The sequence below is a fragment of the Trichoderma harzianum genome (assembly GCF_003025095.1).
Source record: "Trichoderma harzianum CBS 226.95 unplaced genomic scaffold M431scaffold_9, whole genome shotgun sequence".
In the NCBI taxonomy this organism is placed as follows: Eukaryota; Fungi; Ascomycota; class Sordariomycetes; order Hypocreales; family Hypocreaceae; genus Trichoderma; species Trichoderma harzianum.
This window is the reverse complement of record NW_020209257.1, coordinates 576,749-593,966: the sequence shown is the minus strand read 5'-3', so window position 1 is coordinate 593,966 and position 17,218 is coordinate 576,749. Positions and strand designations below refer to the sequence as shown.

General features: G+C 52.1%; 3 protein-coding genes across 3 annotated transcripts; 1 reads left to right on the top strand and 2 right to left on the bottom strand.

Moving 5' to 3' along the window:
• Positions 1-4,651: 4,651 nt before the first annotated feature.
• On the bottom strand, positions 4,652-6,767 carry M431DRAFT_90182 (hypothetical protein; the record flags this gene model as incomplete). The annotated part of the gene is made up of 4 exons (XM_024924121.1): positions 4,652-5,558; positions 5,621-5,946; positions 6,018-6,448; positions 6,626-6,767. The coding sequence occupies 4 exons, from the start codon at positions 6,765-6,767 to the stop codon at positions 4,652-4,654; spliced, it is 1,806 nt and encodes a 601-aa protein (XP_024772372.1).
• A 1,003-nt stretch (positions 6,768-7,770) lies between these two features.
• Positions 7,771-8,541, top strand: M431DRAFT_509966 (hypothetical protein). Its single transcript, XM_024919391.1, has one exon. It carries the CDS (start codon positions 7,865-7,867, stop codon positions 8,060-8,062), a length of 198 nt encoding a protein of 65 aa, XP_024772371.1. The 5' UTR covers positions 7,771-7,864; the 3' UTR covers positions 8,063-8,541.
• A 2,455-nt stretch (positions 8,542-10,996) lies between these two features.
• M431DRAFT_521826 (hypothetical protein) lies at positions 10,997-16,491 on the bottom strand. Its single transcript, XM_024920480.1, has one exon. The coding sequence runs from the start codon at positions 16,177-16,179 to the stop codon at positions 11,263-11,265; it is 4,917 nt and encodes a 1,638-aa protein (XP_024772370.1). The 5' UTR covers positions 16,180-16,491; the 3' UTR covers positions 10,997-11,262.
• Between the last annotated feature and the right edge of the window lie 727 nt (positions 16,492-17,218).

Genomic DNA, 17,218 nt, shown 5'->3' with positions numbered 1-17,218 from the left:
GGATCGTCCGTCGGCAGTGGACGCATTGTCGATTGGTTCTGGTGACGCCGAATCTGACGGTGAGCCGGCATTTGCGGCGGAATCGTCATAGGAAAGCTCTGGCGCAGCTTCTGGAGACATTGTGGCTGGCTGCAGTGTTGACGAGAAAAGTAGAAGAGATATAAGCCAGGGATATCCGCGAGTAAACACTCAGCGGGCGTATAGGTAGGTGAAGTCGATGCGGACTTGAAGGCTCGCGTGAGAAAAAAAAGCCCCTTTGCAAACCTCAGAGGTTTTGGGCAAGCTCAGAGTCGGTTAGGATGGACGGCAAGGTGCAATCGTCTCAAAAGAGCAGATCCTGGCTAGTATTCAAAAATGGGTGGTTCATTCAAGCATGAATCCCAAGTGCCGGTTTAGGTGGTGGCGAAGGCGGTCGTATGAGGTGTTGAGAGCAGCGATGTTGCGCGCAGGCCGAAGGGAAAGCTGAACGCACACTGCCGCAGCTACTGCTACTCATGTATGAATCGCCAAGGAGAGGCTATGAACCTAAAACAATGGACGACTATACTGGCTGAGGTGTCGTCTTGGTGATATCGTGACGAGAAATCGATCATTGAACAAGTAGAGCTCTTGAGCCACACATAGACACAGATGACAACAGCGTGGGGTAAGAGAGGTTCATGGAAAAGAAAGAAGAAAAGGAATGAGTCGAATTGTGAAAAATCCGGGGGTGGATTATCGGAAACGGGGCACAACGAGGAGGGGCGTGTGGATTCTCACGGTCCGGACTTGTCCTTCTTTTGCCCTGCCCTTGTCTTTGTGTGTGCACGCGCTGGGTCCGGATACGTTGAAGTGGCTGCTGAGTCCATTTTACATTCTATCAGAGACCAGGCTTGATCCAGCCACAGCGTGCGTGACAGCGACAGGTACGTAGACTGGTACGCAGTATACTTTCGTCATTTAGCGCTCCGCAGATGCTGAATAAAGCCCATTCCACGACGTCAAAAGGCCAGAAGATAGACTCTAGACACGAAGCCAGTAGTGGAGCACCGGGTGCGAAAAAAAAAGCGAAGTGGAGGACTTCGAGGCCGGGGCGACGCCACGGGACTCCGGGCGCTGACGAGCTGGGATTCTTGGCTGGCACAAAGGATTCGTGGTTGGCTGTGCGCCGGATAGATGGGTTTCTAAGCCAGCGCGCCATTCAAGATGGGACCGTATATTCCGTCTTCATGTGACAGCTGATGCGAAATAACGTTGGTCTTGGGGCGCGGGTGGCGATGTTTCATTTCTTAATCTTCCGAAGACGTCTTCGGTGACGAAGGGCTCTATCCAGAAAATTCGATTAGAAAGCATTTTCAACAACTTACACGGCATGTTCCTGGCACGGCACGTACCAGGTGACTCGACTCCATGGACACCGGTCTAGGGCCATCGTCGATGCTCGGTCCAGTCTGGGTCCAGCCCTAGCCATGGCAAGACTACAAGCGGCCATCAGGTCTAAGCGCATTTTTTCCAGTTAGAAAAGAATTGCAGCGAAATTGATCCGGCTGCCTTTTGCGATCAACGATGACGCCCAGCAGCTGCAGCGCTCGTGTGCGTCCCATGCTATGCTGGGTGCAGAATCGGAGTGCCGAAGTTGCTCTTTCGTACCGGCCAAGCGGCCGTCTTACCGGATGATACCTAGCAGATACCAGTCTGCCCCAGACGGCACCCGCTTGTCAGGGCTAGGCGCGGCGCTGGGCTGCGCTTTTCCCTGTCAAGCTCATGCCAGAACGGAGGACAAACCCTGTTTGATCTGTTTCAGTGACTAAGTGTCTTTTCAACGAGCGTGACTGGAGCGTTTTCGACGGCGCAAGCAACAGCCAGACCCGTTGGAGTGGAGCAGAAGATGAAGTTATTGGCGATGCTAATCTGGCTTCATACGGTGTGTTTTGGACGGAGTCCGGGACGCCGGAGTAGGTTTCCGGCATGGCCGCTATAGAGCACTATGGAGGCAGAATATAATAGTGAAACGATGAGTTGAAATCCAGCGGCGGCCGGTTCGTGAGATGCGTAAGATGTCGGTAACTGTTTGGGGATTGGACTTTACAAGATGAAGAAAAGGGGTTGAAAATTTTGCATCCAGTCATGCCTTTCCATGGAGCTCAGTCTTGTCCGCTACCAAGTAAAGAGGAAGGTATGGTCCTCAAGGTACTTGGGTGTAAAATACGCTGTAATAGTACCTTGATAGTACCTGTAGTTTGCCGCGATACTTTGTTATTACCGCACACTTGACGGCAGTAGCTCTGCGGTATTCCATTTGTACATTAAACCTTCAACCACCAGCCCAACAGCTGCCATTGCGCCTAACACCCTTGCTCTTTCCTAGCTAAGTTCTATTAGGTAACATTCGCGAATCATCTCGATTCGCGAAGAAAATTTACTTTTTGCAATTCCCTCGCTCAATTTCTGCCCAATATGCGGGGAAAAGAGGAAAGCTGGTCGGCATTCAGTCCGAAGTTCAAGGGAAAACGAAACCACTCTTTGAATCATGTGGAGCCGTCAATTCTCACCCCTACACCAGCCTCTTAGAACTACTGGCTTAGGATCGACGATGGCTAGCCTCGTTATCCCGGCATCTTCTGCACACGTCGGAATTGCTCTCCGATAGGATGCCCACTTGAAAACACTATTACGATGTCTTGGCTTGTCTCCTGTCTCCTGTTTCTATGTCAAAGACAGATTTGGACCTGCTGCTTGTGGATTGAGGGCGGATTCGAGACGCTTCAGGCAAGTTCGTGGCTCTGCTGGTCGTCCAGGGCTCGTCTCCATCATGTGGCTGTTCCGTGACTGTTGATTAGTGCTCTGCAGCCACTCTCGTTCCAGCCTCTCTTCAGTAATGCCACAGGCGAGCCACGGTCCACTTTGAAGCTTTCAGCAAATACGGAGTGCTGGCGCAGCTCTTACCGCTAAGCAGAACGAGTATTATTCGCCAGAGACATGGGCATGACTCTTAGTCGAGTGAAAAAGTTGGGTCTTCTGCATGTTTGTCGACACAAGTTGCGCCCCGCCTGCCCGAGCTATATTATAGGACGGACAACGGGAATAACAATATCCACAGGGAAACAGGGTGCCAATTACGTTTACGCCAAGTCCATCGCCGTCGGCAATTCATTCTTCATCACTGGGACGCCCTGAGAGACTGAGGATGTTGATCCCATCATCGAACTGCCGGCAGACGGGACATTCCGCTCTTTGATTGTCGTCATAGTCTATAAAGTTAAACGACTGCAATGCCACTTGAATTGGTGGAAAACGCCCAAAAGCTGCCCAAGCCCTGGTTCATTCCATCTCAGCGTTGGGCAGCTCCAAGACAAATTACGCAAAAGGAATTTACCGATCGCTTCTTGGACCTAATTTCTTCGTGCCCTCCTGACCGTTCTTTGGCTGCCGCTAAGTGTATCCCTTGTCACTCGAGTCTAGGAGCGTATCGGGGATGTGTGGGCCGAACGGGAGAAATCGTGGAGTGTGGGCCCTCCGCTACCTCGGGAGGCCGTCCGCAATTATTGCCTTTTCCTACCTTTTGCGAGGACGCAGGTCGAAGCCCTCTCCGTGAGAAACGGGGATGAGATGCTAGCTCTTTGACCCAGCGACAAAGTCTTGCGATGCTACAATTTGAGCATAGAATAAGTGAATGGCAATGAATCATGTAGAGTGGAATCCGTTCTGTCTCTCTTTACAAAATTCGTGGCCTCGCTGTGCCCGGCAGGTAAACACGGCACCCTCGGGCCCGGCAACGGCAGTACAAAACACGAACCAAACTTAGGCCTACTGTTCGGAAAATGGAATTTCCAGTGCACATCACTTGTGTGAAGAAGAGGGCTGAAGTTGCACCGAGCCTGTTCTCCGTTCGGTCGCCGCGACCAACGCTCGGCCTTCCGAGCTTCTCGGTGGCGTTAACGGCTTTCCGAGCTTCAAAGCTCACATGTAGAGCTCACCATGCATGTGGATGTAAGCAAACTGGGGTGCATATCCCCTCTCTTTGCTCCAGAAACGCAATTCCATCACTTAATGTTAACTTATTTCGTCCCGTGTTTACGGAGTACCTTTTTCACCTTCTTTCAACACGCTCGCACTATTAACCGACGATTGAGGGGGGGACAGATTGAATGAGTGCTGAGATGACAGCAAAGGAATAATTATTAGTGGATTCTTGGCCATCGACCACACCAAAGATGCAAAGCAAGTCTCAAGTTCTGATAGGGAGGTAAGATCTCATGTCTTCTCATGCACCATCATCAATCAGTCTACCGCGATCTGTTTCGGTACGGCATACCGGGTACGAGCCAAATTCGTTGCTACACGCAGTGTGATATTGGCACACTCGGATGATGAACCCAAATCATTCAACAACCATGGCTACGGCCTTGTTCGGGGCGGCACAATCACTCTTGAATACGCAATCTTTGAAGGAAGAAATGATATTGAAAACATCTATCAAAGAAGAAATGGTCGAAATCCAAACAGACAATCCAACCCAGGAAATTTTTACCCTAAACGCCTCTCTGCATACGCATCTTTCTTGAGTTAAGTCATGGCAAAAGTCAAATCTCTCCATGGTATTATCTCCCCCGTCGTTAATGTCAACACGCTTCTTCCATCCCGCCATCCAGCTCCGTCATTGCGAGTGCAATTACAATCGCCCCTTGGCTTCCGAAAAGGAAGTGGGATTGTACACACGCTGCTTGATGTAGTTTGTCAGAGCGACATCACCCCATTCTTCCCACTCAATCCAGAGTGACTCTGGGAGCTCAGATACACCATCACGACGAGCCGCCTTCATGACCTCACGGGCGACGATGATGCTGGCATCACGAACTCGGTCGATCTTGGGATAGATCAGACCCTGGTGGACTTCCTCAGCGTTGAGAGATCCAGCAAGCGCCGCAGCAGATGTATACACCATCTCATCTGTGACACGAGTTGCCTTGGATAGGATGGCACCAAGACCCAGGCCAGGGAAGACGTATACATTGTTTCCTTGGTTGGGGTGGTAGGTGATGTCGCCCGCATCGCCGCCGACCTTGAGGGTGAAGGAAGAGAAAGGAGAACCGGAAGCGAAGACGACGGAACCGTCGGTCCACTGCACGGCTTGCTCAAAAGTACACTCAGCCTTGGTCAGAGGGTTGCTGAGAGGGAAGAGGATTGGCCGGCGGCCGAGACCACCAGCATCTACGGAAGCCTTGAGGGCTCGGATAACGGACTCGGTGAAGATACCAAAGGTGGCGGCAAGACCAACGAGCGCACTGGGCTTGACATACTCAATGACCTCTTCCAGGGTACGGAATTGATGGCCGGCGTTGTCGACACGAGCAAAGTACTTCTTATGCTCGGCGAGCTTGTCGCCGCGATCCATGGTGACCAGACCCTTGGTATCGACCAAGAAGAATTTGTCACGAGCCTCAGCTTCTGTCAAGCCTCTTCGAGTGTAATACTCAACAAGTTGCTTTGCAACACCTACACCGGCCGAACCAGCACCCATGAAGACGAGACGCTGCTCCTCCAGCGGAACGCTTGACAGATTGACGGCGTTGATATATCTGCTGAGTATTAGCGAACCGATACCGATAACAATGCATCGCATGAGATCAGAACTACTCACCCGGCAAGAACAACAGCACCAGTGCCCTGGACATCATCGTTGAAGGCCCTATAGTTATTCCTATATCGGTCCAGATAGTTGAAGGCCTTTTCGCTGTCAAAATCCTCGAACTGGATGACCATGTTGGGATACACCTCCTTCACGGCCTCCATGAACTCATCCATGAATGCCTGCTGTTCCGCATAGGAAACTCTCTTTTGGCGCAAGCCCAAGTAGAAAGGGTCCTTGAGATTGGTCTCGTTGTTGGTTCCGGTATCCAAGACGATGGGCAGGGTCTTGGCGGGGTGAATACCGGCGGCCGCAGTATACAAAGCCAATTTGCCGATCTATAAGAGCCAAGAGTCAGCGAATGGGTTACACGGACCAAGAAGATGCGAATTCTCTAATAGCGACTTACCGAAATACCAACACCGTTAATGCCAAGATCACCCAGACCCAGGATTCGAGAGCCGTCAGTGACGACGCAGATCTCAGGGTTGGGGCAGGGCCAGTTGCGAAGCATGGTTCGGATAGACTTTCGCTGCTTGATCGAAATGTATAATGCTTCGGGTCGGGTGTATAGGGTAGAGTATTGCAGGCAGACGTCGCCAATGGTGGGGGTGTAGACGAGGGGCATCAAGTCGCGGATGTTGTCCATGAGCAGGCGGTAGAAGAGATCGACATTTTGTGTCTTGACACTGGACAGGTAGAGGTACTTGTCAATGCCCGTCTGGCGGCTATGGATCATCTTCATGGCCCTGGCGCACTGGGTTTCGAGGCTCTCCATGGCGTGGGGTAGGAGGCCAGTGAGATTCTTGGCAACACGTTGTTCGGGAGTAAATGAAAGGCCTGTCATGGTGAAGATGGTAAGTTAGCAACGGGTGTAAAAATCAAAGTGGGCGTAAATGTAAATGAGTAAGTAACCAGAGCAGAAATTGCAAGGTAAGCTACATGTAGGTGCAGATTGTAAAAGAGAAAATGCAAAAGAAAAACAGCAAATATAAGCTTCAATTCGCATTAACCTACCTTTGTTCCACAATGGCTCACGAAGGACCTGATAGGCGGAAGCCTCGGACTCCTTGAGGTACTCGGTGTCGTGGTCCTGCTTAACCTCGGTATAGTGATCTTGGGCGTAGCCCCGGTGCTGGTCCAGGGACGCCAACTTCATGGCCTCCTCAATGGCCAAAACGTCGACTGAAGACATTGGGTTAAAATCGGTCAGTCTGCGACTAGAAATGGAGACGCGTTTATTAGACACTGAAGTGCGAGAGGAACGGTGAGAGGAACGGCCCGAAGCTACGGACGGTGAAGGTGAAGTTGACCGAGGAGTGAAGACGTCAGAACTGTCGGCACTGCGGGCACTCGACGCCATTGGTGGGGGGCGTAGAGCTGGGATTTTGTTCAGCGAAGATGCTGAGAAGAGAGATGGATGAGAATGTGCAAGATGGCTGCCCGAGTCGCCGCTTAGCGTTGGAACAAGAGAAGAAAAAGTTGAATCTGGTTTCAAAGAAGCAGCAGAGACAGATGCAGGCGAGGATGGCAATGGTTTAATAGTAACAGCAGCAGCTATGGAAGACAGGCCCCTGCGGAACATGGGACTGGGGGATTTCATTAACAACCCCAGCCTTCCACGCGATCCGCTCTCAAGACGAGAAGCTAGAACCAACGACTGGCGGCTCATGACAGGACAACGTGGAGCTAGGGGGGTGAAGGGGGATGTGAAGCTGAAGGACTCGGGGTCTAGACAGATTCGGGTATGTTTCAGAAGACAGCGGAGACTAATATTCCACAGGCATCACGAGACGACAAAACGACCATGAGGGGGGGTAAGTGTGAAGCAAGAAAAGGGGGAAGGGGTTGCAGTCGGGGGAAAAAAAGAAAAGATGAAAAAAGAAGAGGGCCAAAGATTGGTAGACTCAAGAAAAAGTGAAACGTCTGGACGATGGTGCAGTAATACCTGGTAAGAAAGGATTTGGAGATGTACAGGTACCTTGCGCAGGGCGGGCCGGGCACAGACAAATGCTCAACCAAAAGAAAAAAAATTGGGTAAAAGCACCGACAAAAAAGCCAGAGGGAAAGCAAAAAAAGCAAAAATATTAGATAAAAAAAAAAAGGTGGCGAGCGCACTCCGTACTTACCAGAAGGCTTGTCCGCTGGGGGAACTAATTGACGGTGTCTCGGGCTAGTCGTCCGCAAGCAGCACTCGTACACGGACGGAGAGCGACGGGGTGTGGTAGAAGGTCGATGCGGAGCTGACGAAGAGAGATGCAAGGATTTCCCAGTAGGGTGTATGAGAGAAGAAAGAAATGGATGGATGAACAGAACAGGTTGATCGATCAAACGTGCGGAATCAACGAGGATCTTGGTCGAGTATTATATCGTCCAAACGACACCAGTTGGATGGCGTTGTCGTTGGGCCATATTGAGGAGATGCTGGCCTCTAGCCGGGTCGGCATGTCATAGTAGAAGGATTGTCTGCGTTGTACGAGTACTTTGTCGCTTCGCATTGAGGGTCAAATAAGATGCCATCTGCCCTAGCCAGCCCACTCGGCGGATGGACTTGCGCAGTCGGGCGCTCATCATTGAATGCATCCAACCTTTTGGACGTTTGTCTTGCTCCGTGTCCCTCCGGTCGGGCAAGGGTGTGGCACAGGGGACGCGCCAACTAGAGGTAGCAGCAGTAGTTTCTTTTCCCCAAGCTGCATTAGCCGGCGCCAGGCCTCCGGGATCCGCAGGGGGGTGGAGAGACACGACGCCTTTTTTTGTGCTGTTGTCTGGCGGTTTGCTCAGGTGCTTTGCGCTGGGAATAGGGGATAATGGACTGATGTTGAGGCTGAGAGGATGATGAATTTGAAATCAGACGAGATGTGTGTAAGTGTGCATGAGCTTGGAGAGATTACGAGACTGATAACAAAGATAAGATAGAAAAAAAGAGAGAAAAGCAAGAACGAGAACGTGCAAGTCACGGCACTTGTTCCTTCCTGCAACACGACTTTGCGCCGTGGCGGCACCTTCCACACACTAGACAGGCTTGACAGGCTAGGCCAGGGCTGGCCAATCAGCTGCGCTGCCGCACGGGGGCTCCACCCATCCTCTTCTCTCAACATTCTTTTGCTTCTATTTTCTTCATCTCCACCTCTCGACGAACTGGTCAGCACGCAAATGCAAGCAACACAAAGGCTCAACAGGGGGCGGCGAAAAGCGACCGCGGCGGCTCCTTTCTGAGTCCCGTCGCTGCCCACTTTGCGCTTTTGCATTGCCTCTTTCTACGTCTGCCTGGTCCTGGTTCTTGGTCTGGGTCTCGGGTCTCGGGAATCTAGGGCGTGACCCGGACAGCATCCGGACCCGGGCCGGTCACTGAAAAGAGCGAGAAACGAGGCCTGCTGAGGCCATCATGAGCGCCCTGTGCTTACAAACCCTCTGTCGCGTGCGGTCTGTTGGACACCTGTCAAGTCAGGTACGATAATATTGCAGCCTCGTTCTGTTCCTGTCTGTGTCAGTGCGTCCAGATGGGCACGTTCACCCACGACCGCTCAGTTGCGCCTCCGAGGTGAGGTGAGCTTCTAGGATGCTGCAGCACGCGCGCTAAAACAACTTGTTTTGACTGCTAACCTGCATATGGTATCAATACCTTGGCTGTCCTGTATCAGATTTCTGCTGCTTCAGCTGATACTCCTGACTTGTTGCAGTTGACACACTTGAAGCATCACCTTTGCAGCACGCGCACTTGCACCTCCGACCTCTTCCGAAATCCTCCGTCTTTGATGTCAGGGGTCCCTGCATGCCATGTGGGCCTTGCCGGAGCCACGATGGGCCCTGCAATCGGAGCCGGTGCCCCATCGATTATTCGCATTCAATTTCGCGGCACTCTTAGTGCGCCATGTCTCAAAGACGACGGGTATTGATTGAATGTACTCGTACTCGGACATCCTAGACCGGCGCTCGAGGAATGAAGATCAGTCAGAAGCAAAAGCCCTTCTTGCAGATACGTTGTATTCTCACATGTATCTGCAGCACAGGACTCATCGATATACGAGCACTTCTGATACCATCACAAATTCTCCAGCTTTTCCACCTGCTGTGGTTCTGGCCCTGTGGGACGGGGCCGCCGATATGAAAACTGGCGCCGCATATGGAGCAGCCCTTCTCTTTCTTAGGTAATTGCAAACCAACAACATCGCTGTATACTCCATAAGGAGTACGAGTGCTCTGCATGGATTCAAACTTCTTCAAGCTTTGCTTCTACTCTCTGACTTCCTCGCGTGTCTTGCTAGTTCGAGAGGCCCCGCCATCTTTTCCGTTTTTTTTTCTTGCTCCTCCTCGCAAATTTGACATCATCCCCATTGCGGTATGTGTAGGAGTGCAAATTATATCCATGTACCTATACATGCGCACTCGTGGGCATCGGCGCCAATGTGAATGTAAGCGGATAGGCTATAATGGACAAGACGGGGGCTGGTGGGATCGTCTCTCGGCTGCAGTCACCATGCTACGCTCATCACACCTCGTCAATAAGCCAATGCATCTCACAGGCACGCACATGCTTGCTCGATGACTCAATTGAGCTCCTCTTACTCGTATTCCACGAATGCAGTCCCGAATTGCGGCAGACAAACATGCACCGTCAAAGCATGGTCCATGGCTAACACCTTCATGCACAATTAGCTTCAACTAAGCAAACCCTACCGGGAGACCTCGGCTTGGCTACGAATACGTCCCCCACAATCTACTAACAATAGTGTTGAGGACCAACAAACTAACAAGTCAGCTCCCATCTTGAGTCTTACAGACTGCAGCAAGCCATTGTCGCTACTCCACATTCAATTCAACCCGTCCGCATTCGACCTTGGTCATCAATGGCTCCAAGCCATGCCGGTATCGGTCCAGGCTGTTCCTGTCATGTCATGCCTTTGATCTAGGAGGTGCGGGAAAATAGCCTTCCCCTCAAAATCACAAGGCATTGACCGACGTTGCCACGCTACTCCTCGTGCCATTTTCGGCTCGGCAAGAGTTTTAGGATCTGGCTTCCCCCGGCCCGGGAAGCTTGGTCTCTAGATCCCCCTTGAGCTCCAGGGACCCCGCAACCACATGCTGTCCGAATCTCTAGATCTGGCTACCCACATGTCTGAGACCTGGAGATGTCAAAACGGTTCACATCGGCCGAGCTCAGATGGCCTGATGTGCTAGCCTATTCCTTGCTGGGACAGCTCCTGTGCCTCGATGACATTTTGCTTGTGACAAGCTCGTCTATGGAGTCATTGGTATTGCAAATCAATGGCACCGTCCTTATCTTCTTCGATGTAATTGATCTTCACAGGAGCTGCGATTTCGCTCCTTGTAGTCCGAGCACGGAGTAAAAAAGTGACGAATCTTAGAAAGCAGAAAGTGTAAGAGAAAAAAGAAAAATGATGGTTTGGTTTGATACCAGTAGAGCTCTAAATCCTATGCTGTAGCTATCCCTCCGGTTTTCCCCCATATCCTAACGGCCAGTATTGACCAACCCCCCGTCCTATTAGTCTTACATGTTATGTATAGGTAGTTCATCAAATCATTAAGCTCGCTCAGCCAATGTCTAGGCCATCATCTTAGCCACGCTAAAGAAAAAAAAGTGTTGCCATCACCGTTCCCGCGAAATCCCCATATCCCGAGGTCCGCTCGCCCATTCACTTAGAATCATCCTTGACGGCCTGTGACATCTTCTGATTCGCCTTATCGATCTTAGCCAATGCCTTGTCATCTTGAAGGCCCCACCACCTCTTAAGGCCCTGCACGTAGGCAACCTCTTCATCCGCGACTTCCACCGGGGGACCTTTAATCTGCGGCAGCATCTCGTCGTCGTCCTTTTCAAAGACTGCCCATGCCGAGGCATCTCCGGCGCGGATGCCGAATCCCCTGCCCTGGACCGACACCACCTGGACGCGACGCAGGAGCACAACGTCGCCGGCCTGGACCGTAGGGAGGGAGGCTTGATGGGGCCGGAAGATGTGCGCGATGTTGACGCCCGTGGGCGCCACTGAGGGGTCGGTCAGACAAAGCTCCAGCATGTAGCCCCGGGGCCCGTGTTTCGGTCGGTGTGGCTGGCGCGGAGTGAGGGTAGCCACGGCTAAAATGTCGGTCATTTTGTTCAACGAGAAGCGCAGGGATTTGAGTGGCAGACACTCCAGTAGTGATGTTCTTAAGTTTCTCAACAATTGTGTCTTCAGGGACGCCATGTTCCCGTCTTCAGCAAAGGAGCTGGCGACGGAGGGCGCCCTGATAGAGGATACAGCCGTGGGTTTCCGGGGTGACCTTAGGTTGTGGCCTGTCATCGTAGGCTGGTCGGGTGTACTTTCACGTTGAGGATTTGCTGACGCGTCCTGAGCTGCATCCAGGGCGATCTCTTCTTTCCCCTCTTCCGTCACCTGCTGTTGTTGAGAGCCCTTGAAGCTGGTGGTCGCTAATTGCACACTCAGATCCGACTTATCAGATTTCCGCCGAGTACCACGAAACGATGCCGTTGGACTAGCTGGACTGCGTTCCGACGTGGGCGAAAAGGATTGTGCTAGGAGTATGCTGGCATCAATCGACCCCTTGACGCCACGTCTTGCGCGCAACGGGGACGATGCCCCAACATTCTTTGGCGATACAGACTCACGCGGCGATGACTTGGCAAGCGCAATACTATGGTCCGAATGCTCGGCCTTGTTCCGAGGTGATCGTGGTGATCGCTGGGGAAGGTAGTCGCTCTCGCTAAGCAGGCATTGACGATGCGCCATGGTGGGAGACACCCTGGCGAGCATGACGCTGGGATCAGTCAACAAACTATCGGCGCTATCACTTGACAGTCTCTTAGCACGACAGTGGCTCCGAAGAGATTGCAACCCTATCGACATCTCTGGTTCTGCTCGGCGAGAGTTTCGGTCGTGGACACCATGGTGGGCGTGGTGGGCATGATGGTGGTCATGATGGCTGTGATCGCAGTGTTCCCCGTGATGGCCATGTTGGCTCTGCTGACTGTGTTGTTGGGTTTGTTGAGTATGTTGGTCCTCCTCAATTTCCTCAATCTCCTCAAGGGTGTCAGGGGGGTGCGAGAAAGTCTGCTCAATTCCATCCGCGTCGTGCGCCTTCAGGGGGTTGGAATAATGTTGGATTTCAGACATAAGTTGCTGCTCAATTGCAAAATCGTCGTCATTATCGCCCCCCTCCTCCTTCGCATCCTCATATTCTTCGTCCATGTCTTCATCTGCATCTTTGAATTCATCTTCGACATCTTCCTCAGCATGTTCCTTGACATCTTCAGTGATCACCTCCTCACTAGGCGGGGTCTCAACAAGAGCCACATCAGCCGCGTCAACGTTGTTCTCGTAGTCGTCTTGTTGAGTCTCCAGTGGAGTTGGCAGCTGCTTTTCTGTGATTTCTGGCTCTTCTAGGATTTGAACTGCCATAGACACCAGATGAGGTGGCTCTGTCTGAGTGGCCGGAGGTGATGATGGTGCAGCCACTTCAGGCTCTCCAGTGGCTTTCGAGACAGTGTCTGCGGCGGTGTGGTCGACCTGGTTATCCTCCTCGTTCACAACAACCTCAGTCTCTTCCCTTGGTTGAATTATCACCTCATCTTGCATCTCAACGTCTTGCTCAACGAGATCGATTTCTGCCCCTGCCTCCGCGTTGGATGGTTGGGTCTCTAGAGTTGTGGACTGCAGATCCTCCATAGGCAAATCATCGTTGGCAGCGGGCTGTTGTGTTGGAGCCTCTACTATATCCGTCATTTCCGTCTCCTCTTCTGGTTTGTGTAAAGAGGGCTTAGTGACTTGATCCGTAGATTCAACGGCAGGAGACTCGGTATGCTGCGCTGGCTCTTGCGCCGGCTCTGGCTCTTGTGCTGGTACTTGTACTTCATCTTGTACATGCACTTGGTGTTGCTTAGCCTCCAGTTTCTCCTCATTCCGTTCCAAAATAGCTGGTGCCTCAACATTATTGGGCTCCGGCGCTGGTGATTCAGAGGCACCGCGCAGCTCCACGGTAGGGATCTCTTCATCATCAGCCGCGTCGACAGCGGCGAGTTCGTGTTGCTCTGAGCTCCTGCGCTGAAGCGGAGAGCTGGCCACGGGCGACTCATCCTGGACCTGAGCCAGAGACTCAGCTATATCAACATGTTGCTGTCGTGTGTGGGGTTTTGGAGATATGATTAGATTCGGGTGATCCATTTCGATGTGGCTGATATCTCTACAAGACTCCTCATTTTGGTGAAGATCGTCTTCATCACAGCCATCCAACTGGCTTATTCGGCTGGATCTGCGGGATGATCGGCTTGCTACGGTTCTGATCTCATTTGCTTCTTCGACATCAGATTTGTCTTCGGCTTCGTCCAAGTGCTCGTCCATGGATTCGTCAACATCTTCATCCACGAGTTCGTCAATAATGTCGTCCTCCTGTTCACTTGGCGGCTCATGAACTTCATCTTGTTGGTGAAGTGGAGGCTCCTCGCTCGGTTCCTTTTTAGCTTGTGTGGTGGCGGGCGCATTGTCGTCATCGTCTTCTGAGTCGGACAAAAGGCTGATAAAAATGGGCTCTTTTGGAGCAGCCGGAGCTGGTTTTGGGATTGGCATGAATGGTCTCGAAACTGGTGGTGCGGGCTGCGTAAAATGATTAAAGACTCGGGATTCTGGTTCAGACTCTGATTCTTCTTCAGACTCTGAGTCGACTTCAGATTCGGTCGCGTTATCCTCGACTTCTTCTTCGTCACCTTCTTCCCCCTCGTCTTCTTCTTCTTCTTCTTCTTCTTCCTCTCCCTCCTCCTCCTCTTCTTCATCATCGTTTTCGTATTCGGCATATTGGGTATCAGCTTCTTCTTCTTCAGGATATCCCTCTCGGAACCGACCAGTGTTCCAGTCATAGTAGCGATGTGATCTGCTCTCTTGCTCTTCCTCTTCCTCTTCGGATTCATCCGTACTATATTCCTCTTGGGGAGGGCTCGATCTACCTTCTCTGCCTAGTGTAGCGGTTACTGTGGCAGTCTCGGTATCTTCTTCGTAACGCTCAGGATAACTATTACTAGGCTTCATCCCATCCTGTTGCGGGTAAGATGAGGATGACACCCTCCGTGCTTCATCGATTTGGACGTAGCTATGCATTTCCATAACGTGATGTCCGGCGGATACTAGTGTGTGCGTTTCATCGGAAGGGCTAGCTCTCAGGGTAAAGGATGATCGATCAAAACTTCCCTGTGGGAAGTCATGTGCGTTGTGTGCTGGCACTGTAGGATAAGTTGGCGCCAACGTCTCGGCAACCCAAGCTAAATCATGTAGATGAGCATCGTGGAGCCCATGTTCTTGTGAGCGAGGCGGCTGCATTTCAGTCGCTGTTGTAATGTATGCGGGGTGAGAATCGTGATTATGAGTATCTGCTTGATGTGGTTGAAGACTTGGGTCTATGTCCATGGACATATCAAAGCCAGCGTGAGGCATATGCATTTCAGGCTGGCTGAAAGCCTCCGACTCGTGTATTGAGGGCGGTACATCTTGGGTCGCTGCGTAGTCGAATGAGAGGGGTGATGGTTCTTGGAGCACATGGTCCACTCCCACATGCTTCCAGGGATGAGTTGGCGTGGGTTGCAGTAGAATTCCGGTCGATTTAGATTCGGCAATGACTTGAACACCATTGGTTGGGCTGGAGCTCATCTCCCTAGTCTGGCATCCCTGATCAACCATTACGGGCTGCGATTGGGGAGGTGGTGTAATTATTCGTTCTTCCGCCGCAAGCTCCTCAACATCATCAAGCTTGGGTTCAGCATCCTCTTCTTCTTCGGCCGGTTGCTCTTGTTCCCCCTCGGGTGAAGGTGATTGACTGGCGTATCGCCAAGATGTCGGGTTCATACTGAACCGAGACCTCCTTTTCTTCTTCTTGACAGATTTGACAGGCTCCTCTTCATTAAATATGTCAAAGCCGCCTTCAAAGAGCGAGCCATATGAGACCCTTGCACGCTTGATAAATGCCGGAGAGGTATACTCGCCGGGCCCAAGTGACTCGTACGCATATCGTTTAGAGGGTATCGTAGAGAGCGGCGTTCGCGGCAACGGTTTCGAAAATTGAGTGTGCTCGATGTCAATCGACGGGGTCGGGCTCGGCTCCCGAGGCTGCGGCAGCGATTCCTGTTCTTCCTCTTCATCCGCGGCATCAACATCAATGGTGTCCACCGCCTGCGTATCTGCCCTCCGGATCTTCAACAGCAAGCGTTTGGAAAACTTGAGTTGCCACTCCAGGATACCCGGGTGTTTCGCCCACGCCTGGTTCTCCTCCCACGCAACGCCGTGCAAACTCAGGCGCACCTCGTCGCCGCCTCCGAGGCTCGACGCCGCAAGCGCCTTGCCCGCAGCGCCATGGAATTCGACTCGCAGCTGGCCCTTGTCGCGTCGGTGCAGGGGGTCGCGCTCGGCAAGGATGAAGGCGATGGACTTGTTCACGATGCTGTAGGGCCAGGTCACGGTGACGACGCCTTCGACAACGAGCGCAGCTGGGTCGGCGATGGCAGGGCTGAGCTTTGCGATGGGCGTGGCCTCGGCGCTGCGCAGCACATCTGGTTGGATATTGTCCTTTGCCATTGCTGACGGCTTCACTGGTGCGCGGTCATCTAGTGGTGGAGGGGCTCTGCCAGTGCTGAAAAGAGGATCGCAGGAGGTTCATGATAAGTAAGTAGGTAGATGAAAGAAGACAAAGAAGACAAAGACAAAGAAGAAGAAGAACAAAGGATGCGGCCCGAAAAGGAGACGATCCTCTTTTCCTCCCCTTCCGATGCGTTGTCTGCAATTTGATTTGAGCTCGGGTTTGTTTGGTGATTTGCTTGCAGCAGTCACTTTTTTTTCTCGCCTCACTGCGCTGTCCTGCTTGGCTGCAGCTCGCCCAATCTCTCCGCGACACAAATCTGCTGGTTGCAGGGGTGGAGTTGCTGTGGTGAGCTGTAGCGCCTAAAGAAGTTTGGGAAGAGCTACTACTCGGTACATGTGAATCAGGTGCCGGGAGGGGAAGGCGGTGTGTAGCCGCCTGGTAATTCTGCCGGGGCCTAGCAAGTTACTACCCGAAGCCACTTGTTAGCTGCAGTTTGTTTGATCCATTCAACTGACATCATCCCAGTCACAAGTCTTCTACATAATTAATGTCACCTGGTTGATTGAATCCCTTGGCCGCCTTGTTGGCTGAATCCTTTGGGCAGTATTATTGCCCCCCGATCCTCAGTCATTGCTGGCATTGATCCCTTGTGAAGAAAAGAAACAGGTATACTGCAGATTGCTGTATATTACACGCATATCCGGCCGCCAACTCCTGCGTCATACAAGGGGTCACCACCAATCGCATTCACGGCCCTGTCTGCTCTCGCCCAATCTCTTGGCGACACAAATCCGCTGCTTGCAGGGGTGTGGAGTTGCTATCGCGAGCAATGCATGTACTCCCCATGGAGAACACAGCTGAAGTCTGCCGTTGTACATGGGGCGTCTCACGTTAACGTCGGGCACAGAACAAGCCCGTCTCTGTATACATGAAACAGGCGTGTTAACACTGCATATCGGGTATCTCCACAGTCTCTTTTACACTTGTTTGTCATAAGCATGGCTATAAACCTATTTGCTATACATGTGTTTGGCA

Coding starts and splice junctions, on each gene's coding strand:
- M431DRAFT_509966 (XM_024919391.1), top strand. CDS start 7,865: ATGCAAGGATTTCCCAGTAGGGTGTATGAGAGAAGAAAGAAATGGATG.
- M431DRAFT_521826 (XM_024920480.1), bottom strand. CDS start 16,179: ATGGCAAAGGACAATATCCAACCAGATGTGCTGCGCAGCGCCGAGGCC.